General features: G+C 42.5%; 1 protein-coding gene across 1 annotated transcript in view; it reads right to left on the bottom strand.

Annotated features, from left to right (window-relative positions):
* The window catches only part of TMTC2 (transmembrane O-mannosyltransferase targeting cadherins 2), a 273,918-nt gene that overhangs the window by 54,380 nt on the left and 193,163 nt on the right, over positions 1-26,375 (bottom strand). The window contains exons 4-6 of the mRNA XM_078858886.1: positions 15,675-16,016; positions 13,589-14,219; positions 10,605-10,719 (exon numbers count right to left, since the gene is read on the bottom strand). Coding sequence (XP_078715012.1) covers positions 10,605-10,719; positions 13,589-14,219; positions 15,675-16,016 — 1,088 coding nt within the window. The remainder of the gene's footprint in view (positions 1-10,604; positions 10,720-13,588; positions 14,220-15,674; positions 16,017-26,375) is intronic.

The raw sequence follows: 26,375 nt of genomic DNA, 5'->3' as shown, positions 1-26,375 counted from the left end.
CAACAAGTTAGTAAAAATTTGTAGTTCATTAATAATTATCGTAATTTTGAGATTGCAGGGCATATCAGGTCACTTTACACATGTTAAGCGCTTTACATTACATCTCATCTCAAGCATTTGAAAGGGCACCCCCAGTGGCAGTTGTCCCTATGGGCATAAAGTGACTCAGTACATGGCTTGTGAGAGTATGCATTCAGTCTGGCAGTCAGGGTCGATGATTGCAATGCATATAATCCCAATGGAATATTTTAGTGGAACATTTCGAAAATGGAAAATTTGGACCCCAACACTGGAAACCAGTGACCTGCATTTTCAAACAGCGTCAAGGGAACTTAACGTCCACTGTGAACCAAACGGTGCGCAGTAACATAACTACTGCACCGGCAGTAAATAACCAGGGTGGCCCACTGGATTCGAACCGTGAACCTCTGCAACAAATGGCTAATGCGCTTGTACAGAGCCACATCACCAAATCATACACATAGCTGCACACAAAATTGTTTCTATATGTGTGAAAATTGAGCTATCCTCGCACACACAATTTTTCTCTCAATCACATGCTCACCCAGTGTGCATTTAACCTCAATTTTTTAACGACACCCTACTATTCAACCAGAACAAGTCAGTTGAGTTTCTATGACTCAGTAAGCCATTCATTGCCGAGAGTGCCAAATAAAGCATCAAGAATGCTGGTGTACAGATCCGTGTGTTCTACAGCAGCCACCTGAGCATAATGGATTACATTTTCCTATCCCTCACCCGTTCTTTCAGCTGACTTTGAACTCATTTTGAGTAAAAAGCTTTGCTTGTGAAAGCTTTTTAATCATACAGAATAAACACCATTTAACTGTCACACCACACTACACTTGTGTGATATTGCTGCACATTATGCAATGAAAATTACATAAAATATTCTGAGGACAAACAGCAACCGCATTTGTAAGTGAAAAACACAACACGGAAGATAAATATATGTTTTTTTAACGATGGAACTTTGATAAAAAAAATGAAGAGCCTTCATTCAGATGAGAAAGTATCACTTCAATGACATGGTATATTGAAAAAAAAAATAGGTCTTCATATATATGCATTGCTGAACTCCTTATGATCAGGTATATACGACAGGGCATCATTATTTTGAGTGTTTTCTTGCAGCCTTTACCTATTAAATTGTCTTTATGTGTTGCTTAAGTCATAGGTAATGATAACATTGACTTATTTCTAGATTTCAAGCTTTCGTGACTGCAAGGATTAATACTCTTAGGTTTTTTCAGTAAAGTCACGTAGGTAAAAAATAAAATAAAAATATAATAATAATAAATCAATAAATCACGACGTTTAGGAGGCAACAGGTGGGACCGTCACAGCTAAATTTACTGTATCAAAACATTGACTTACCAATATGAAAAGAAGTAAACTTAAGATGGGCCAAGACTCAGGAGAGGACCAGACTAGGTTTAGAACCCAGTTTTCACTGCTGGTCAGGAATGAAAACCAGGCCCACCAGGATTTGAGGCACAATGTTATTTCCACTACATGTCATTGTCTATGCAGCAGAACCTCCATTAATCCACGTTGATATGGAGGCACCATTTTCACGGCTCTCGCAATGCTTGGCGTACCGTGGTGGCTCGTTCTGTAATTCTCCCCCAAAAAATGTTGCCCTGATTTGGGTGTTCCTTGGATTATGGGAGGAGTTGGCTGCACCACTCTGCTGATCTCTGAAAAATGTGCCGGTTTTATAAGGAAAGCGTGTCAAAACATTTTTGGATACTATGTATTACTATTTTCCTAGAGACCCCAAATGGGGAAATTCTTCCATATAGTCTACGCTAAAAGATTTTGCATTGCAAAGAAGCTATTGACAAAATGATAAGGATTCAAATAGCTAAGTAAATGGCAGCCTTTTAGAGATACTAATGGCTTGAAGCAATAAACAATTGATGGGAGACGGTGGCCTCTTATCAATGTGCATACCTTTCATAAAATTACAACAAATATTACAATAAATTACAACTAAAATATATATTAACAATATGCAGATGTAGTGTGCCGCAGATTACGGAATTAACTCCCAGAAGAGATCAAAAAATATCTGACATTTTTCGCAGAATTCAGGACCAATGGTCCCATGGACTACAGGAGCAGTCACCAAACACCGGTAATCCGCAAATTATATTAGTACCGACATTTGTGGATTTTGAGAGCATGGATCTTTGGCATTCTCCTGCATATACATACAATACAGAATAAAAAAAACTCCATTTAACTTGCAAACGCTGTTATTAACACCTATATAAGCCAATAAACGCACACACATATTTAAATATATATAAGCCCTGACATTTACTCCAGAAAGCCTTTGGAAAGTAATCCTTGTTTTGACTTTAGTGCTCTGCTCTAATGTGCCAAAATCAAGCTCTTGGAAAAGTTCTGCCTTTTTTTATCCTTTGGCACCCAAACACCTGACTGACTGACTGTGCATGCTGTGGAGCCGTCTAAAGGGAATATGATCTCCCATAGTCCATGACAAATATATGGCCAGTGCATTCATCTGTAACTCACACCGGCTGTAACACACCGAAACATTTCCATGGATGGCAGTGATGAAAGACTATCAAGCATCGATTATGTGCGAACAGTACAACATTCTTCATTGTATATGGTAACATTTATTTTAGTTTTCTTGAAAATTTACTCATTTTATTCTGCTTTTTATATTTTCATTTCGACGAGTTCATTATATGTTTTGGATAACCCTTGTGTTGTATAAAGGTACTGTTGAATTCAACATGAGCATATATTTAAGTCAACGTCCATTAATGAACTGTCTCAGAGAAAATTTTGATTATTAATTTATTTTGTGGATTGGGGAGGCTTTCATCTACCCGTGGATTGACCAAGGCTGGTAATGATAATGATTTATTTTGCAGAGGAAACCCAAATGGCTACAGGTACATTATGGATACTGGAATTGATTCTGCTGTTTCAACTTTATTTAAGAGTATTTACAAAAATGGCATATACTCAAGTTTTAGTCACGAGTGGCTTTACGAATAGCATTCAAAAGTGTGGCTGTATTTGCCATTAAGCAATTTCTTCAATGCAAAAAAATGGTCGGTTCAAAATAATGAGATTCGTGAACATTTCATTCCATAATTTAGAAATCTGCTCGTGAAGCAGCTCCAAGCACGTGGTGCGCAAATGTCGGTCATCGTGCCAAACAACACGAAAATGCGTAAATCACCTTCGACTTGCTTACATCGTACTGTAGTCATTCTCACAAACAGTGGATAGGATTGGAGAACTTTACAAAGACGGATGCAAAGTCAAGCTCAATGCAAATATGACGAAGCCCGGTAAAAGTTTATATCAGTAAAAATTACCTGGAATCATATCCAACGGTGATTAAATTGTTCTAATGATGTGCAAAATCACCAAGGGTGGCACAGTCGGGTTTTTTACAATAGGGTTTAATTGTCTTTTTATATTAAACCCGATCATCTGAGATTGGGAGAAATTCGGTTTAACTGGTTCTAATTGCAGAACCGCACTTCTCAACGATGGGCTTCATCCACTCCAAGCTAAGGAACTCACTGGCGCCCACGATTGTGGAGAAGCTCGTGTTCATCACGACCAACCTGCCCGCATTCTACGACAACCCCGTGCCCGACGGCCCCAAGTACGATAGCAGCACCGACGAGGAAGCAGCCTAAGCCTATCAGAGTTTCGTATTCATTAAACCAGGTTTTAATTCCCCGAAATCGGGTTTAATTGTATTGAAGAAAAAACCCGATTCCTGCCGCTGGAAAAATCGGGTTTTTTTCACCCATGAAAATCACAGGCAGTCTCTCTCCTCTTCTTCACCATTTCTCAACGGAAGAGTTGCGCATTTTAATGCAGTTTTACGTGGCGTCTGATTAAGTGGACAACCTGGTGCTCAAACTGCAGTACTAATCAAGAGCCATCTGTGTACACAACTGCTCAAGCTAATCCATGTGTTGTTATTGAATGCATAATCTGATCGGCCAGGAGTCTTTGTGGCACAGTGCCTGACCCATCGTCGGAACGTTTTGAGTTTAAATCCTGGTATGGTGTTGACTTAGCCCATCATCATCCCATGGGGGGAGGGGGTATAAAATATGGAAGTACTTCATTTGTGGCAAGTCAACAGTTGTGTTTCTTTAGAGATACTGGCTCAGGACCACCAATGTCAAATGCTTGTTGGAATATAGCTGCACACTTCAACTTAAATGTTATTTAAAGGAGGTTTTGAAAAAATATATATATAGAAACCTGAGGTGTTTTGCCCAATTGAATTTACATGTGGCTGCATAACAAATATGAATAAAATAATATAAAAATGTGGATGGGCAGCCTTTTCCCCAGAATCTACGTAAATTGTGTGAAATTGTAAAGAGGTGTGCATATTTGTTGACGGAAGAACAATGAACGTAATGGACAGCGCACTTTCTCTCAACCTGGGCCTGGGTCGACACTAATCTGACTGAGCATTAAATGCATATCTTGCCATTCCCTCGTGCTCCACAGCAGTCAAAATGTATATTAGTTTCATAGCTCCATGGTAAACACAAGGGTCCCCCTGTTTATCATTTATAGACAGTTACGGCTTACACTGTTCTTGAGCACACTCACTCGTACATGCAATGCAAATACTTCACCCTAATAGTTACATTGGAATAATAATAAAAATACAGTCTTCTATGACATCAACTTTGTAAGTCAGAGATTTTTAGCATTTGTGTGCCGTGTCTGCCTTAAAAGACGCTCACTAATATAAATAGTTTAACACGTAGTAGGCCTCCGTGACCAATATCATCCATAAGAGGTTTTTTTGGGGTTAGATCGCGTAAATATATAAATGTGTTGGGTGGTTGGCGGGTTTTAACAACATATTTATATATTTACGCGATCTAACCCAAAAAAACCTCTATTATGGATAGTATAAACTGCTATTTTTTTGGTGTGTGAACAATATGCCTACATGCGTGTTGAAAAACAAAAGACCCCAGGGCCCTTTAGAGGATTGAATGTTGTGTTTGTCAACTTTACATTGAACACCACATGACATCATTGTACTCAGCACTATTGCCCACACAGCAGCCAAGGAAAGAATATAGGGGAGAAAAAAAACAATTGGCCTCCATGTTTGCCTGTAGGTCAATACGCTTTCACTTTTTACTTCTTTTCCATCGTCCTTCATAATTTCAAAAGTTTGTCCGAGTGGCCACCGGCCAAAGGCCCAATCTCATAGAATTACTGCCCACCCGAGCTCCCGTCTGGACGAAAAAAGCCGACCCAACAAAACGTCTGCGAGGAGCCTCAAGGGACCACTGTTCTGCAGTCTGTGCACATTCACAAACCTCCTCTTTTCCCACATCCAATTAGGCTCTCGTTAATGTGCCGGTTTGTCCAGGGAATGGCCGAAAATCCACGTTGAAAGACATTAACAGTACCCATTTGAGCGGCACACTCAAAGACGTACTCTTACTGGACCTGCCGCACAAAACTAGTGCCGGCAAGTAATTGTTAAGCCATGCAACGATGAGAAAATACAAACTGAACCTATGTCTGCCACTGCAGTTACTCAAGAGAAACAATTATTGTAAATAGTTGTTCGAAGTCATTAAATTTCAACACAATTGCAGACTCCAAATTGAATATTAGCATATTTTAAAGGAGCCTTTTAAAAAGTTAAGCAGTAACTGCACTTTTCACTTGAGTAAATATAATCCGAGAGTTTAGCATTTTTAAAGAGGTGCGGAACCATTTATATGCTGCCAACAATCGCAAATGAAGGGTCATTCTCACCAACACTCGCCATGACGCGGACTCGCACGACAACGCCTATAACGCCGTTCCACTCAGCCGTCTGTGATCGCTGCAGACATCGGTCAATTGAAAGGTGTCTTTTATTCGCCTGGGTCCCGTTCCGTTATGACATGCTGAAGTACATGACGTGCCAAATATTTAATTTCATTTATTTAAAAAAACACCACCAGCTCCAATTGAACGATTGGCTCGTGCACTGTACATTGAACATTGGTGTATATTGAGACGATGGCCTTGCCAGACACTCATTTCATAAAATGTCAGTGAGCGAAACTCGTGGCAATTTACCATTCTCACTTCATGGATTATAATTGCAACCTTTCACCATTATGCCAAAAATCAGTGAATCGACATTTATTTAAATAGCAACTTCATGAACATTTTAATGTCTGGAAATGTGCAAATGGCTACTTGTGATACGCCAGGGTTTTTTTAATCAAATGCTCTTACTACTCCTAACATACATTATAATGTGCTATGATCATCAGTGTTAGTTTAACTACATTGCAATACATTTAAATCCCAACATTTTACATTTGCTAAAAAGCAGCACAATACATTGAAAATGTACTCAATGGCAGCACTTGCAATGTTTAACTTATATCTTGCTCTTTTGGAAAAGTTAAGCCAAACAAATGTAAGCATAGACATATAAACTAACAATTTGGTGTCTGTGCCAAGAATTTTACAGCCAAGAAATGAAATGTGGCCGATTCTATAAACAGACTGCTTGCATATATTGTGCATACAACTGATCCTGCTTAATGTCACAATGCTTAAGATGTCAACACAGAACACACTGGGCAGAGGCAACGCTGAAAGCATATGAGGCAATGTGCTCGAATGCTTGAGATGCCCTGCTTTGGTGCTTCCTCCCATTTGCACTTTTGCTGACAAGTTCAAGTTCATTTATTAGGTATAGCCCTGTGAGCCATTCGGCTCTTGAATCGGGTGCAAACGCAACAAACAAAAAACAAAAACACGAACAAGAAAACATCTTAAAGTGAATATGTGAATACGTGCTAACAGAAAATCCAAGAAAATCCAAGAAAAGACAGCAATATATTGCAGAAAAAACACCGTACACCAACGCTGTGTGCAAAAATCCCAGTGGGATGCAAGTCAAACAACAACAACCATAAGACAACTTAGATTAAGGCCATCAGTCTTACTCCGTACTACAAACAAACATAGCCAAACCAGTAAACTTTTCGAAATCACCAAAATAAAGCAATGAAACAGTGATCATAGGAACTGACGGAATTTTCACAATAAATGGCATAAACAACATGTACTACCAAAACCCTGCAGCCATAGCTGGCTGCATGAGTCACTCCACAACAGCAGGAGCATCAATCGGAGTATTATAATTTTTCAATGCACCTTTAAGATCAGCACACTAAATCAAAACACAGGTCATACTTTGCAGCGATCATCCGGAGCGAAACATTTTATTTTAGGCTCTCAAAAATTCCAGCAGCAAGCGGGTAGTTTTAAGAAAATTGACAGAACCAGTCATGTAATGTATCTATCTTCTCATTGTGTCCACACGGCCATACACATCCTGTTCGCCAAGAGCAGCTTTGCTTTTTATTTTCCACAATTTTCCTCTCTCGAATACGACAGGTGAAAATGTTCAGCTGGAAATAGTGGTCACAAGCCCCTAAAAACTCTACTGACTGAATGGTTTGGCTATTTTGACATACAAGGGTCAACGTGATCAGCCTCTTTTTTAACGTTGCATTAAACTATATCTCAATTATATTTCTGCATATCGTGCAGTGGTGCGCAGTTTGGACTTTCAAAAAACGTTGTCCTGTTGGTCATAACAGATGTGCGATTTAGCTTTTAATTTCACTCGTTTGTTGTAAAATTGTTTTCCAGCCTGCACTAATGTTCGTGTAGTGATGGGATTTTTCTTGTAACTCCTCCACCTGCAACTCTCCATGAATTTTCCTCAGAACTCACAAAGATATGTCACAATTTGGCTTGGTTTAAAGGATACCTATCTAAATAAACACACACCTGTCAGTGTTGCTGCCTGCCCAACCGTATTAATAATATACAGCAAATCCTTGCCCATCGTGCATTTCCCAATCGCAGATTTTACCATTCGCGTCAAATATATTGAGGTATTGTTTGCCAATCCTGCCCCTGTGGCTCGACCATTGTCAGTCGACCGCCCGATTCCTGGACAGGATGCATCGTAAAGAAGCACTGTGCAGGTGCTCTAACTGCACTGCTTGCGATGATGCTGCCGCCATCTTGTCTCCATCTCGTCTCCCACACAGCCCACCGCGGGTCTCAGGTCGCATAATCCGATCGTCCAGTGAGGAGGCATTGAGGTGCGGGCCCTCATGATTTTCATTTCTCATTAGAATTTTTTTGCCATTCTAAACATTTACTGTACAGATTACATTTAACACTGTATTGAAATATTGATCTATTTTACATAAAACATACTGTTCCATACTCTTTGGTTCTTCCAGTAAAGTCCCGTAGATAGTGAATGAAATAGATCACGACGTTTCGATCGCAACACAAGCGACCGTCTCTCACCTGAAGACTTGTGTTGCGATCGAAACGTTGTGATCTATTAATTTTCTATCTACGTGACTTTACCGAAATAACCAAAGATTATGGATTTCTGCAGTCACGAAAGCTTCAAATCAAGATTGATACTGTTTCATATTTGGGTTCATGTAAGGTAATATAAAAACAAAAAGAGGGGGTGTTTAATTTGTGAACTGTGAACCAAATCCTAGTTTTCCAATTTTCATTTGCGGATCATGCATATGCCAATTGCGTCTATTTTTAAGGACGTAGCCCCCGCAGTGGGCAAGGGTTTCCCGTATTACATTCATGATGTGTATGTCAAGAGAAGGCCAAACATTTTAGGCCACAAAATGTTTTCTACTTTTCATATTGCAACCAGTGATGTGTTTCTCACTAACATATACGACACCTTTTTTAGTCGACCAAGAAGAACACAGCAAAAAAAACACATGGTTATTCATTTTTAAACCGAACAAACTTCTAACAATAAATCCCTGGACTTAAATCTGTTGAAAATCGCATAGCCTTAGCCAGCATATCTTATATATAAAAGGGACATTTGTGAATATGTTGGTCTGTTCGAAATGCTTAGCATACTTCCCAACATGCAACAAACTTGAAATTTGGCATCTGGGAAGCTTCCAGACTGGGACTGGACACAATGGTAAAAGTCTCAAAATAGACTTTTGTATTTTGGTTGGGGGGGGGGGGCAATAATGGATATATTTTGCACGGCAAGTGAGCGGTGCCGTCACATCTGTGATGTCATCCGCATGCGGCAGCGTCACGCAGTGTGCCTGCTGACGTCACCCCCCCCCACCCTCCGCGTAGGCTGTGTATTAATCCAAGACAAGAATCCAAGTCTCGGGCGAAACCGGGTAGTAAAGCTAGTAGGATATGTGCTGAACAATTACCCTTTGAAAGCTACACGATTACAAACCCTGCATCTTTTGTCAGTCATGATTTAAGTCTTGCACTGATATTGGCAGTTTCAGGCTTGTGGGAAAAAAAGTAAGCAAAAAAGCAATCACATCTATGTTTTGTTTTGTCCCCCATCAGCAGCATTATAGGAGTGTTAGATTAGGTCTACATGTTTGGACATACCTGTGAGGTCAATTTCCTTACACTAAACACGTATTTCAGAACCACAGACGGTCCAAAAGCCACCATTGCCGAACGCACGCTCTGCACCCGAGACATTTGCTGAACTCTCGTGACCAACAACATTTGCAGGGATGAAGCCAGAACCAGTCCTTACATGGAAAAACTTATTCAAGGATAATGACGCAAATTTCTCTTTTAACCAAGTTGGCAAGTGGGATTGCATTATAACACATTATATATTCATATTTGCTAAGATAAATTATTAGCTAGCATTGTTTGTGAAAATGTAAGCACGTGCTAACTACAAACACTTGCCTCGACCATTTGCAAAGGCTAAACGTTTGTGTACTGGCATACTTAGTAAATACCACAGTAATGTAATAATTTCAAAGTTGTAACATGCCACACAATATTCGCTCACTCTTTAAAACAGAAGGTGTGATTTTCCCCCTCTCCCGTTCCCCCCTTCCCCACCCCTTCCCTGTCTCTTTGACCACTTTATTAGTTATCTTTCCCCACCTGAGTGGAGCAGAGAGCTCAAATCTCCCTCCCCCACCCCCCTCATTAAGCCTTAGAGCAGCAAATTCGGGCTTTTTCTCACAGAGTTTCTGTTCTCTCCCCCGCCCCTCGGCACCGTGACGGGTGCTTCGTACTGGGCTCGTGTTGAGTTGTAATAAACATATTTTAAAAGACAGAAAGCGTAAAGAACCACAGACAAGTGGGAAGGCAGCCAGGTGGTGAGCCTGCACCATCAATTGCTGGAAGCGCTGTAGTTGTCTATATATATTAAGGTGTTGTTGCCCAATTAATGCGCGTTTACATGTGGGAGGAAACAGGAGCACCCGGAAGGAAACTCACGTGTGTGAGTGGGCTACATTCATACTGGTGGAACAGGTGGGAGTCCGTATTTTTGCGGTACCGCTTTCTCCTGGAAAACCAGGATATGGCACCACGACATCCACCAACCCTTGCGTCCACAGTGCTGCATTATGGGCGTGCATCGCCGCGAGCGGCTCTTAACAGAAGAGAAGGTGGATGGGTTTGAGGCAAGGCGGTGGTGTAGGTGTTGGCCATGGGTTTGTGGCACTCACAGGTTGTAGAGCATGTCGGCCATGTTCCCGCGGTGGTGCAGGGCGTTGCGGTAGGCGTGCTCTGCCTCGGCCACCTTGCCCTGGCTCTTGAGCACGTTGCCCAGGTTCCCCCAGGCTGCTCGCACGCACGGCACATACGAGGCAATGTCTCTCCCTCTCTCGTTATCCACCACGTCCCACACACCGCCAGCCTGCCCCCCCCCAGCACCATCCCAACAGCTAATAGCCAGGCTGCAAGATACTCTGCTTGCGACAATTCTATTTGAAAACCACGCCTAAATAACGCGCTTCTACTCAAGTCCATTGAGGCCCTGAATCAATGGTGGGAATTTCACATTCCTACGATGATGAGCCAGTCTCGGTCCGTCGGGAGTGTGCATGAACAGCACTTTGACCGATCTACGTCCTGCTGGATGGTAGTTGGTGAAGGTGGGGAGCATATATGTTGGGGCGTAGAGATACAGTACAACAATGTAATTTGTGGTACTCATATTATCGACCCCTGCAGGATGATAGACTGCTAAGTAACCCATGACTGGGAGTTGAACTAGCAACATTTTTATTTTAAAGAAGTTGAACTTCTTTCGCACCCTTCGTGTCCAACCGTGCTCATCGGAGGTGCGGGGGAAGGACAACAAACTAAACACTAGTTTAGTTTGATTGCTGCACTCTGACCACAGTCTCATGTCAGTGTCAATGGTTACTGTATACATTAATAGTGAATGTTTAGAGAAGCTTCTGATTGTCACTAGCTCACCAGACCAGTCCTTATAATGATATTTCAAAATATATACATATTTATTTTATAAAGAAAATTTTTGTTCCGTTTTAAGTTAACACATTTAGATTAGATTTAATTAATTGAATTGCATCTGATCAGCTGATAGGCTGGAGTACGGCTTATCAGTTACTCCAGCTTATCAGACGATCAGATGTAATTCAATCAATCGGATTTAATCTCATCACCAACCAGCATTACATCCAATCAGAGGACGAGAGAAGTAAATTCAACACTATAATTGAAACACAATGTGAACATGTACATGTCGATGGAGAAAATAGTCTGCACAGTAATTTAAGGGCCAACAAAACACTACTAGGACAAAATATGAAATATGAAAATGAAAACGACACTGCATATCTTATAAATGTCTGAATTACTAAATCGTGATGTTACATATACTTTTTAGCCAATATATTATTCAAGCTTGGAGATTAAATTGTATCATGATCATGAAGCTGACAAATTAAGCACGTATTAAATGTCTTGCTATTTAAGTTTGCCATATGTTTCACTTAAAATTGTATAGAGCCTGTGACATCATCGAAAAGAGCAGGTCACTATTATGCCTGAACATTACACAAATCCCAAGTACAAAGGTTTAAAAGTACAACTAAATTATCATAATGAACATACCTGTGCATAAAATAATAAGAGTTACACTGCCATCGCTTGTGAATATCTCTCCACTGGTCATCTGTGAAAAAGAGCTTTAGAGCGAATCGGATTCCTCCAGTATAAATACATAATACTGGTAGGAACCTCCTGGTTACACCAGCCCATAGGGGATTATTGTGTCCGTCCGTCGTGCAGGGAGGGGCTGGGTGGGGAGGGAGGGGCTGGTTGGGGAGGGTGGGGCTGGGTGGGGGGTGGGAGAGGTGGGGCTGGGTGGGGGGTGGGAGAGGTGGGGCTGGTTGGGGAGGGGCTGGTCACCCCGTGGTGCCCTTATAAAACTCAATGTTTAACCTACTCACGCCGGCTTGTGCCCGCCCTTACAGTCGGGCATATTTGCGGAATACACCATGCCACCGTTGACCCTGGTCATTGACCGAGCAACCCAACGTTCCTACCAGCTCCCTCCACAAGAATGTGTTCTGATTCTGAATGGGCTTCCACCTGGCTATGTAAAGGACAATAATGGCTGGTGATGACCACAAATATTATTGCGAGGTTGAACTTGTTCCACTTTTTGGTCCCTAAACACTCCCCAACACTTAGAATCTATCTGAGATGAAAGTGCAAGATCCACACCCACAAAAGCGCTGATACATAGCGTTGTGTAAAAGTAATTATATTCCTAAGCATAAACAATGTAGACAGATTGTGGTTAGTTTATTTAAGTTCCGTGGAGACTTAGACATGAAACTGATTTCCCCTTAATCACACAAACCCACAGGGTCCCTCCTCAGCCAATGAATACAGGCTGGCATGTCCGCGTGTCAATTTCACGGCAGAAGAAAACACAAATTAATCACTGTCCACATTCCTCAATGAGGGGAGAGACCCATCCAAATGTTACTGCTTAAAAAACCTTTAAATCATTTCCTAAGCGCTTACAAAATTGTTTGCTTGCGTTTTTATTTTTACTCTTTACTGTTATCCTTGTTCAATGGGATGAAAATAAACACAGCACTTATAATCAAATCGTGGTCTAAGTATGCACTTTCGCACTGACGCAGCGGCTATCATGCACATCCCTTCGTCCGCATTCCTGCCCAGTGATTTGTTGGACTCTGCTTTTAAACACGCAAAGGTTTGTTTTCCTTCTCTAATGGCCAAAATATGTCTCTTTGTTTTCAATTTATGTTCCCAACACCTGCAGACGGAATGAGACCATTGATTTTCAGAGTGACCTCTCATGCTGGCAGTGCAGCAAAGTGACGCCTCTGCCAGGGACTTCAGTCGACTTGAAATTGCATCATTCCAACAAAGACAAAGATCCCCCATATAGCTTTAACATACTGTTGTGGCAAGTGCTGTCCGCAACCACCTATGAAGGCGAGCACGACATACGAGGGGGTGGGTGGCCAGCACCACGCCCGACCGCCTGTGTCTCCCCAGTGGCAATGTTTTTTTGCTAACAGATTCAGAGATCTCCTCAGAACAATTGCTGCAAAAATACGACAAACCCTGGCAAAAGCACCTGCTCGGGTGGCAAACCCGAGGCGCAGTGACAACCCACGCGGCACACGTAGCAGTGCACCTTTGGCGGGGTTGGTGGCGATGCCGGCACGGTAGAGCGCCTCCTCGCTCGCCCAGTCGCGGTTGCGGTGCACGGTGCGCGCCGCGTGCACTGCCAACAGCCCGCCGGTCACGGCGCCGAGCAGCACGCGCCGCAGCCTGCGCCGTCGCCGGCCAGAACCGGGGGAGGGAGCGCCGGCGGCGACGGCGGCGGTGGCGGCGGCAGAGGCAGCGCCTCCGGCGTTCGCCAGTGCCCGGGCGCCGGCCGCCACCAGCAGGCAGTAGCCCATGCTGGGGATGTAGAGAACCCGCTCGGCCATCACGAAGCCCACGTAGAAGAAGAGGTTGGTGGCCGGCACGAAGGGCAGCACCAGCATCGCCAGTGACGCGATGGCCACGTTGAGCGTCCGCTCCGAGCGGGGGCGCGGTGCCCGCCTGCCCTCGGGCCCTGCGACGCCGTTGGACTTCCTGCTGCCGTTTTTCACGACGGCGACGGTCGTGAGCGGAGGTGGCGATGGCGGCGGCGGCGGTGATGATGGTGGTGGTGGTGCACCGCCATTGGCACTGCCGTCCCCATGCTCCGAGCAGCTCGTGCCGTTCGTTTTGCTCTTGTGCAATAGGGGCTGTCCGCCTCTGTGTGCACGTTTTCTGTGCTGTGGACGCAAGCGTTTGGATGTTGGAAAAAATTTTCATATATATTAGAGGAGAAGTGTCTCTGATCAAAGAAGCACTGAGGCAGCACTCCACTCTTTGTTGGCAGCCCTCAGGCATGGTGCAAATTCTTAATTCCCATGGCATGGCCAGCCTATCCACAGAATGACCTACAAAGTGGTACTCTTTTAACTTCCCCTGAAAGATCAAACTGAAACAAGAGCATCTGGAACTGTATGGTTGATCCAATTGTTTTTTTGTTACTTTTAAGGTTTTTTCGGTAAAGTCACGTAGGTAAAAATAATAAAAAGTAAAACATAAAATAATAATAAAGTAAAATAAATTAATCATTTGATTTATTTTCAAATCAATGAATTGATTTATTTTCATTTATTATTGTTGTTAATATTTTTACCTATGGGATTTTACCGAAAAAACCTAAAAGTATGAATCCTTGCAGTCACGAATGCTTCAAACCTACGTTTTTTTGTTGTTTTCAAACAGGTGGGAATGGAAGCAATCAGAGGTAAATAATGTAAGACATATAAATATAATTTGCTGTCTTAAAATCCATCTCATTAGCTTGCAGAATTCATCTATGCATGATTTGCCAACCCTGCCTGCAGGGTACTACTAAACTACTGGCTTCCAACTGTTTTATCAATTTGTCCCAGAGAGTTGACATTTAAAGAAAGGGGCTTAGTAGGTCATTGTGGTTCCATCATTGAAATGGGGCATGAACACCACTGACCCAGCGCTGCCAAAACTCTAACAACACATGGCACAACCCAAAAACACGTCAGAGCGCTATATAGCACAACCGCCTGGATTACTCAGAGCAATCGCCCCCTGCTTGCAGGTTCAGGTGCTGAGTCACCTTGTGCCCCACAGGGGACAGCTGCCACTGGGGGTGCCCCTACAATGTTTGAGATGACATGCGATATGAGTCGCGTATCGCGCGTAAAGCAGTTTGAAATGGCCCGGCGTGAAGGGAACTTTATCAAAAACAAATCAAGATTACTCTCATCAGCAGTGAAACTATGCTCCATAAAGTGAAAGCTTATGTGCACAAACAAAGACAATCACCCCCTGTATAGTCTTAACAGACTATGGGGGCTGTTAGTGAACACCCATGAACACTGGCATTTCACACAAAGGGGTGAGTGGCCAGGACCACGCTTGACCGCCTTTGAGGCTGAGTCGACCTAGGGGAGGCCCAGAACCGGTTCAGTTAATCGTCAATGGTGTTGGCCATTAGCAGGAATTAAACTCCTCTTCCTAAGTTTGAAGCGCAGTGTGCTAATCACGACACCACCGCTTCCCACACACACACACAAAGACATAAATCCCCGTATAGCCTTAACAAACTGTTGGGGCAAGTGCTGTTAGCGAGCACCTATGAAGACCGGTACAGCACAGACGGCTGCACAGGAGAGAGTGAGGGGGATGGACATTACCCTGAGGCCACGGAGGATGCACCACAGAAAGGCGGCCAGACCCAGGTAGAGGAGGCCGGTGGCGACGTTGCGGGGATCGCGCAGGGAGCGCACAAGCGGTACGGCGTCCATGGACCAGTCAAAGCTGAGCGTGGCCGGGCACAGCAGCAGTGCCACGTTGGCAGCCGGGAGGTAGTGGAAGGTGAGGGCCCGCGTGAGCGTGTCCGGTGAGTCAGCCGCTGGGTTGTCGGAGCCCGAGAAGCTCGGGGGGCCGCCGCACATCCAGCGCAGGCGCAGGCCGAGCAGCAGCACGGAGCCCAGCGTCAGCGCGAGCAGCCCCTCTCGCTGGGCACCGTAGCCCCTCTGCAGGTTTACAGACAAACAGGGGGTGGACACATTGATGGGGATGTTAGCTACGAAGCTCTGCTCACATCCTCATTGCTAAAAACTCACAAAAGCACGCGTCACCCTTTTGTCAACAGCACTACGGGACGAGGGCACTCGCCTATGCACTGTGGGTTGTAGTGGCCATTTGTCCACCGTGCTGGGAAATGCGTGTAGGTAGAGGTGGACAGTAAAGCAATGGGTTTTGCTTCGCTGCCCTGATGTGCTCACAACATAGCGTCGCAGCAGCCAATGACACCCGTTGTGATTGTTGGTCGTCCATCCAACTGATATCCAGACTCAACCCCATTTCCAAGATTTGACCAGTGTGATTTGGTCAGCGATGTTTACACACCGAGCCAGTTACTCATTTGAGGTTGAGTCAACCTAGGAAAGGCCCAGGACCTCCAATTAGCACGGTTGGATACATACGGTTCGAAAGAACTTCAATATAGATACATACACAATCATTATACTGTGCTTAGTTAAAGCAGGACAGCCGCACTGTGTCACAACACCATTGGAGGATGGTCCCTGCCTCAAAGGGTTTGCGCCAGCACTCAGCTTTATTGGCGGCCCTCAGCAAAGGGTGCAAGTCGACCCATTGGATAAACAACGTCCTACACTTAATCCTTGTTTGCCATCCGACCAAGTGGCACTGACGCAATAATTACAGCACAGACGATGTCTGCATGTGATGTGTAGTTGTGCATTTGTAAATAAAATTTCCCGTTCAAACAATTTCAAACATCAAATTACAAGCCCTCACTTAAAGTGTTTAACAACATGACACAATTTGGAGAGGGCGGGAGGGGAAACTGGCTGATATATGACCTCACTGGCATGAACAGAGATCACATGCTATGCACACTAGAATGCACAGACTTGTATATAAACAAATTAGACCTCCATGACTGGTGCTTTTCAGCGGTCTGGGTCACCACGAGCTGCCTACGGTAAATTAGCCATAGTTATGCTTCATAGAGTTCAGTGGAAAAAAAACTAAACCGAGGAAACTTAATCGAGTCTTCTGAAGAAGTAGGAGAAACTACTGCCGCGGTGTAATGCTTCGCACTCTGAACCTGCGCCCCAGAGGTCGCCGGTTCATTCTCCCGGCGAGGCCAATGAAACAATGGGCACGCTTGTTCAATTGCCCCCCCCCCCCCACCCGTGTCCACCCAGCAGTATAAATGGTTACAGCACAGCGAATACTGAGGGATGTGCATATAGTGAGGGGTAAGGTGTGAGCATCACACCTTTCCCCCCCCCAAGATATTTGGCCAGTGTGGAGTCGTCGGCCAAACAGCCTCTAGAAGAGCTACCTGGAGCTCCCTCTAGTGGACGCCTGTCCGCCAATGGTAGCGTTACAAAGTTGGACCTTTACATAGCATGCGAGCTGCATAGCTGCCTCGTTCTGTATTTGCAAACAAAGCAATCCTTGTCGAAACAAAAATGTGAAATAGTATAGTTCCATATTAGGATAGCATTTTCAATATTGAAGCAGATTTATCCTCTTGTTAAAATGAAGCAACCGTAAAAAAAGCATAGCAGAAAAAGATGATCTAACCTGGCTATTACGGAATAGGCCCAGGTCGGTCATCTATCCAGCAACAACAAATCAATATGAAACATACACAGTCAACGTTACCGTTCATCAGAGACACAACACATTACGTAATATGTCTCAGAATGGCAACATCTATTTTAACCCAAAATGTAATATTTATTGCATGGGACAGGCCCGTTAAAATAACATCCATTATTATTTTGTCTGTGCTAAGGTCACATGTTGGTGCCGTGGTCAGAAGATGTGATAGGTTATGAGTTCAAATCCAGGCTAGGGGCCAAATCAGGAAATGTTTCTCTTGGCAATCAATAAAATGAATACCACTAAATCCCAGCCATAGCACTAAAGGGTGTATACCACTTACACAATGACACCGGTACATAGGAGCACCATCTCATGTTTGGGTAAAGAGACACTTTTATGCCACTCGGACTGAATTAATGTAAAACAAATGGCTTCATCATTTCATAAATCGGATGCGATGTTTTGGGAGCCAAAAGGACAATAATAAAGACATGCCGGTGTTATTCTACTCATTCATGTTTGGGAAGGTGAAGGTGATGCTGATTACTTAAGCTTTCATCTATCACCTACTATAAATAATACTCATTATAAAACTATCCAGAGACTTAACAGAAAAAATAAGTGGAGATAGCTGCATATGTTACACTGGTCTATAATGTTTTAGACGTCGTCTGCTTCAGACGAAATGTAATGTTTATTATGGATTTTGACGTGCTGAATTCAAACATGACAATTAAAACAACTGATTGGCTACTGTTAACAAGATATTTAAGTTTTTACATTTTACGTCTATGTATATTGTGCATATAGTAGAGTTTTACACAAAGTGTAAACGTATGTCTTTTCATGTGTCCACACCCGAGACGGCTTTCTCGGGTGTGGACCAATCAACTTCAAGGACAGTGCATATTATTATCATTATCAGAGTTGCTTCTTTTTGTTTGCTTTTTTGACTACTTGTGTTGTGGTTATTGCAAACATGATGCCTTGAATAAAGGTGTCAGTTTTGTACCAGTTTAAAAGGGTAAAAACTTACTATTATATTTTGCCACTAGTAAAAGAGATCGCATAGTGTAAATGCTTTGCCCGAGCTCTCAATACTCTGATATTGCACTGTGTTTGAGTTGTACGCCTTCTGGTGTCATCTGGTCCAACACCAATGGGGACTAGGCTCTAAAGAAAGCCGTCTCGGGTGTGGACCAATCAACTTCAAGGACAGTGCATATTATTATCATTATCAGAGTTGCTTCTTTTTGTTTGCTTTTTTTGACTACTTGTGCTGTGGTTATTGCAAACATGATGCCTTGAATAAAGGTGTCAGTTTTGTGCCAGTTTAAAAGGGTAAAAACTTACTATTATATTTTGCCACTGGTAAAAGAGATCTCATAGTGTGTATGTGTCTGTATATATGAATGGCTTTGTGAACGAATCTGTTGATAGCCAGTCGGCTTGCAAAGTACCATCGTCTTAGAGAAATCAATTTCATGTGAGCCAGCCGCATTAAAGTAATGATCAGCTACGGCACAAGTATTGGTCCTGACATGTTTCAGATCTGCATTGTGTTCACGAACACGGTCCGAGACATGTCGTTTGGTTTCCCCAATGTAACTGCTGCAGGAACAGCTTAGTTTGTAGATGCCGGGATATTGCATGTCAGGAATCTTGTCCTTTACAGATGGGATTAGGTCACGAATGTTGTGCACTGTGTTAAATCGGACCTGGATCTTGTGTTTGTTCAAGATTACACAATCCGCAAAGCCATCACCCCAACCTTGAGGAAGGAGCCATCTAAAGATCCAATCAAAACCATCACCTTACCTTACATAGCAGGGATAACCAAAAATAAAAAAACGATTATGCATATATAAGAACATAGTTTAGTCCTTATTCAGTGTCTACTCGGCACTTCTTGGCTTGTCTCTTGTATTCATTCAATGGAGCATCTCTTGTCACTGTCCAGGAATTGTATTCAAGCATTGATGGGCTCCATTTGCCCTGATAGCGTTTCTTCATTGTTGCAATGTCCTGGTGAAATCGCTCTGCAAAAGGCATAGATTCCATTTTCCTGTTCAACCACTGGTGAATATTTGTAGCATAAGTGTTGCAGCATATGTGTGGGGCCCACATCTTGTCCAGATCTACAATTTTGCAGCCAAAATAAAGGCAATAGGCTTTCTTAACCAGTGGTTATACTGCGCTTTTGTGATGCAAAAGTCACTTTGCCACAAACATAGCAGAAGTTATCTGCTTTGTTCACACAAGTACGAGGCATCTCTGCTCACTTTGGCTAAACAGAAATGTGTCCCTTTGCAAAATCAAACACTGACAAATAAACAGCACGACACTGTATGATTTCTAGAGCTGATATAGGGCAATTTGTTCAGCCGAGTTATGATTGCATCATCCATGACTTCTAGGAATAACATGATGCAATTTATATCATGTATGATACAATACCAGTTTCAGATTGCATCATTCATTGTTTTGCTCAAAAAGCAAGTACTGTCCAAACCCAGTCATAGAATTATTAATAGATCCAGTCAAAGATGTAATTTAGTCATTTCTGGTTTAAATTGAGATCCCTTCCCTTTATAACTCACTTATCCTCCGCCATTCCCAAGTCAAGGGTCGTATATACTGACCCAGTAGCATATCTTGAAAACTAAAGCCAATCAACAATTTTAAGCATAATTTTAATTCTCAGTGACCCAGAATAAGTAAAGTTGGACTACTCACGGTTGAGGTGGAAGCATTTTGGCTGTAGACCAGTGTTATAGTTCAGGACACTGAACCAGCACCACTGAGATCCTGAAATCTGGGTTTCAGCCACCCACAATAAGGGGCCATCCATTTAGTAGGTACGCAAAAATTTGTCAAAACATGACCCCTCCCCCCTCACTGTATGCACGCATACTTTTTAACCCCCCCCCCACCTGCGTACGTACGCTTGACGCACCCCCCCCCCCCCCCCCCCGAATCCTATAGAACGGCCGATATTTAATCCACGCAGAAACGAACAAGGATTAATAATATTAACGTGTTTAAACAAACAGATAGTCCACCGCCGGACTATCTAACTCATTTGAAGGCCAATGTAGACACATTATTATCGAGGCTTCACCCCCCCGCCCTGTTTCCTATGCGTACGTTGTCAGTAGGCCCCCAATACGCAAGCGTGCGCATTTGGGTCACCCCCTCCCCCCCTCCAAGCGTACGTACTAAATGGATGGCCTCTAATAAGAACAACAACAACAACCGCCCTTCACCACTAAGTGGCAGTGATGTCACCACGGTGCTTGTGCCAGGCTATGTACACTTTAATAATAATACTGGGTTCTCAAACATTCTCCTGTGTAGCACCTCACTTGTGTAAAGTGCCTCTAGATGCAGTTGCATTTAGATGCTATATGAATTCAAATTAACACGTAGGCTTTCGCGACCAATATTATTCATAATCAACGTTTTTGGGTTTAGATCGCGTTATTTATAAATGTGTCGTAACCCTCCACCACCCGACACGGCCAATCAGTAAAAAAGTGTCACGTTGACAAAAGACAATTAGTTCACTGCTTTAGCCCACCGGTGTGTTGAAGCGTATATACAGCCCGATGATGCTGGATGCAATTACCAGCGAAACGTCGTACTCAAATTGTAAATGTTGTGGTTTCACGCTTCAACACACCGGTGGGCTAAAGCAGTGAACTAATTGTCTTTTGTCAACGTGACACTTTTTTACTGATTGGCCGTGTCGGGTGGTGGAGGGTTACGACACATTTATAAATAACGCGATCTAAACCCAAAAACGTTGATTATGAATTCAAATTGTTTCCGTATTGAGTTAATGGTGTCAACTTGGTCACCAATGAATGCACGAATAATTTGTATAAACTCCAACTCTGAATGTTTAACAAAGAAACATAGCTCTGACTGTTGACTGTCATATGAATGGCATGTTTCTGTCGCGCGGAAAATAGGAAAGTGCTGCCCCTATTATACAATACAAATGCCACTTGAAGGGACTTAAGCAATAGTTCTATGGAATATCCTTGTGAGGGCCACGAGCTCATTGGGTGGCATTAGTCTGCAAAAGTTCCAAATGAAATGTCTTCACCGTATGACATGACGCAGACAGCACAATTGAAATAACATTGGAGAAAGAGACAAACAAATGTTTAAGGGAAAAGTTAAGAGCATAGGATGACGGGGATAATGTGATAGAGGGTAGAGCCGTAGGCACAAGAGAAACATTATTATATTTAAAACTAATTTATTTAGAACTGCTTTATGTGTCTAGTTTGTTGTCCTTCCCCAGCATCTCAGATTAGCACGGTTGACTGCGTGCGATGCGAAAGAAGTTCAACATACCTACGTACATTTAGTCATGTAAGATCAGAAACCTTTTAAGGGTTTTCTACGGGGACAGCCTGGTAAAAGCAAAGTGAACTGGGGCATGATGACAGGAACACCAATATCTAGTTATGCATTCTGAGCTTTGAGTGCAATTTACAGGGCACCATCTATGAGTGCTGACCCCAGCACCCATGACACAGGGAGTTCTGCTATCTGTAGGCATTGCAATACAAGTCTTGCGAGCCCTGAAGGGTGAATAAAACAAGGGAAGAATAATGCCCTCATCTTAGTACCGTGTATCCTGGTGATGTTGTGATCACGCTGTATTGGAATTCCCTATATTGAAAAAGTATTGCTCAAAATAACTGAAGCTAAAGGCAAGTCAAAGTCGTAACCCTTAATCGTTCTGAAGTAGAGCCAGACTATCCATTGAACAACCACTATTGGCAAGTTAGTACGATTGGCTACGTACGGTGCGAATAAAGTTCAACATAAATACAGATTGCTGTGCCATCAATACAAGTTGCATCTGATAGCAGCCGGGCAGTGGCGATGCCCGCATACAATATAGAACTGTGGAGGTGAGGATTTGCGGATCGCACAGCAAAACACAGTTCAGAAAAGTGTGGACTTATATAATCTGTCCCGTTTGTATGGGATGAAGTGTTGCCCCCGTGCATACTTGGAGTTTCTTCCACATGTATGAATGCTCACTAAATACTGAAAACATCTTAATACATAGAGAACTGCAGAACAATTGTTGGCGCCGGCTTACTACCTAACAGCCTTCCAGCTCGTGCCTGTCGTTCCCCAGCGATTGTGAGACGCAATTTTCATGAGTAATGCTGTATAAAAGTCATCAGTAGATTATTTGGGGAGCTGTTACTGGGGCTCCCCTATGTCGACTCAGACTTAAATAAGTTCCTGGTGCAGTGTGTAAACATCAGCATTGGGGAGGCAGGAGTGGAGCTGGTCACCCACCCCCTCGTGTGCCATACCGGCCTTCATTCATGCTCACTAACAGCACTTATCCCAATAGTCCGTTAAAGTGGGATCTTTGTCCTTCTATGTTAGGAAGTATTACATAATAACAAATATTGTTTATATTGTACAATATCGATGACATTGTAGTTCTTACTTAGGAAAAATAGAATACTGAGAAATATCCTTCTTGGGGTTATGTACTTGTTTCAGATCACAAAAACAAATACACAGGAAAGAAAACAGTCATTTATTTATCTAGGATGCAGCCAGATGGTGCAGTGGTTAGAGTACCGTTACTTAAAATCCTGATCAGGATTTGACTTAACCCATCATTCAGTAGTGATGTGAAAACTTGTATGTTACTGTACTAATATTAAGGGCCAAAACAAATAAACATGAATATATGAACTAAAAAATATTCTTCCTCCACGTCCAGACATGGGTGAAAAATCGACCATCAACATCACCGCTCTAACCCATTATCTTTGTATTGATTATTATTATTATTAATTAGAGGAAATATGAAATTTAGCAAATCTGAACCACGACAAGCTACACAAGGCACAGACTACATCTCTATGATGAACTACTTGCTGTCAAAACAACAAGCTATCATATATCGGTTAACCAGCCAAGGCTGCGATACACATGCACCCATGCGTGTGTGTGTGAGTGTGCATCTTCGAATGTAGAGAAATTGCGAGCTGTGAAAGAGTGATAAATTATCATCAGTATGAGTGCAGACAACATTTTACGTGCCGGTGACCGATTGCACTGGTGTGGGTTACAACTAAATGCTTGAATAAATCACAATTTCAAAGCCACTATACAATATCTGCATTGGCTCAATCAATGCACAGTGCTCACAAGTGTATGGCAGTCTGGCAAGTGTAATCACATGGCTTCATCCCAATGTCTGCGACTGATAACGCTTGATTTAAAGAGGCTGCTGGTGCTCACATACTCATGTAAGAAAAAAGTTGACCAATATTGACTTGAAATGGAATTCTCATTTGTTTGCTTTAATAACTGGCATTAGTATTAGCTAAAAATATATTTATATTAAAACCCACATGCCCAAAGAAAAGGGTAACATATTAAGTAAAAGGGCATAGAAGAATTATCAATCATTTAAATGTATTGTACTTGTATACAATACTTTTTTTATATATATAAATTGCACACTGTAAATTATATTGTCAGCTTTCTACGAAATTAATACCCAATCCATATGTCATAATAACTGTAGCTTGTATGAAGCAGTATTTTATATAAATCAATTTCATATGAACAAGATTCCCTTGAATTGCATATTAGATCATTAAAATACCATAACCTTTGTTTTCAAAGCAAGAAGAATGTGACGCGAATTTTTACAATTAATGAGCACATCGCCATTGGTTAACCTGACTTTAAAAGTGTACACAATCCATCCCAATATTTCCTAAACAAACAAATGGGCTGGCAGTTTCTGCATCTAAGTAGAGTAATTCAATTGTTTAAATGGAATAGGAATGGATAGAAGGTTTAGCACATGTTGAGGGAATCATATTTGGTAGAGGATGTATGTGTTTAAATTACACTTGTGTATATTTGCACTGTGAGTGATGATTGTTTGTTGATTTTCACACAGTTAAAGACATGTATGTGCCTTAAGGAGGTCTCATCTCCTATCATACAACCATGCTCTATGGGCATGCCAATCAGGTGATGTCTGTCAAAGTGCAAAACTATTCATGCTTGTCCATTCATAAAAAAAACCCATCATTAATATATTAACTCCATTGCTAATATGTTGTTTGCTTACACATTCCATAACATTATAACGTTGTATATTATTACTTGTCTAACACTTGGCGATCAGTCAATAGTGTTTGCCCTATGTCCTCTGACAAGCATAACTTACACCATAATACAATATCAAAGTCAATTTTACAGCCCTTTGTCAATACACTGCTGGATTAAGGCTTCCCTATGCTATGTCGGTCAGTAGGGTTGTTAGAATAGAACTTTGGTAGTCGGGTTCATAGTGGAGTGTGTTAAACGCTGCGCCCCCGTTCCACCACAAATAAATGTGGAATTTACACTTCTGGCTCAGTGCTGCCAATGGAGATGAGCACTAACCAATGATTTATTGGGCAGGGAGACACTGCAACTTGCTCTATTATGATAGTTATTGTCGCTATGTATATTGGCACTAAACAGGAACAAAAATAAAAACATGATTTTAAAGCCTGGACAAGCACAGTTAGAGGGAATATAAACTGTGGGTAGCCAAGGGAGGAAGCTACACGCCACAGGGGGTAGAAGAGGATTGCAGAACTGTGGTCTCGTGCCGACATTTGTATCTCGTGAAGAGAAGAGACCAGCCATGGCGCAGATGAATATGTTCATTCCAAGTCGAGGCCCAGGAGTGACGGTGTTATTTTAATAGTAGAGTACTGTAATGGGGAGTTTTGATTTTAATTTCATAGATGGAATAGCCAGAGGCCGGCCTAGGGGTGAGGTGTGATGGAGCAATCCTGGTCTGGAAGTGAAACATTGATCTCCTGAGTGAAAAAAAAGACCTGGCCACGAGGCTGAGGCTTTGATTCCCTGAGTAGGTGACATTTAGCTTTGTACACGAGTGAGGTTGTGATCTCCTTGATGAAGGAGTCCAATTTCAAAGGTGATGGTTTGATCACCCGAATGAAAGAGTCCTGTGCCACCAATGAGTTCTTGACCTCTGGGCTGAAAAAAAAACACGTTGCATCCCCCTAGCTGTATTGGTAAATCACAGTTAATCTATCAAAGCTAGTGCGATTAAAAGCATTCGCAAGAAGGGTAAGCGTTATGTTTGTTTGGAAGTACAAAATGCCAAAATGTTATTAGTTTGAGTTATTATTCACTACGGTTAAACGCTGTAGCCATCTCCGAGGAATAGACTCAGTGATCGTTTTAATAATGTACGTCTATTGACAGTAATTTTGTGCTTGTTTACCACTGTGCAAATGTATTCATTTATTCCTACAAATACTTACAAACTATACTGCAGTTTAAATACAGCTATGTATCTCATATATATCTTAAATCAGTGTGTTGTCCTACTAAAATGACTGGTGCAGTGGTCATATTCATTGGTATCTCTTAAGCCTGTGCTGGAAACATTTTAATTTTTGGTAATGGGAGCCAGTTTCTCTTCAGGGTGACGACTGCTGACCTCCTTCAAAGTGGTACTTATTTTAATGGCCTGAGGGCTGAGTTGAACACGGACAGGTATTTGAAATCACAGCCTTCAGCTTGTGAGTCTCACATCCAACCCTCCGCGTGCACTTGGAAGTGCTGTAATTATCTTTAACCCGTCAAATTGGAGATTTAAGCGCAGTACGCTATAAAGCAGTGCACGTTCGTGCACACACATAACATCCAATGTT

This window comes from Lampetra fluviatilis, chromosome 8 (assembly GCF_964198595.1).
Source record: "Lampetra fluviatilis chromosome 8, kcLamFluv1.1, whole genome shotgun sequence".
Lineage (NCBI taxonomy): Eukaryota > Metazoa > Chordata > Hyperoartia > Petromyzontiformes > Petromyzontidae > Lampetra > Lampetra fluviatilis.
The sequence above is the reverse complement of the archived record's forward strand: the minus strand, read 5'-3'. Positions and strand labels throughout refer to the sequence as shown.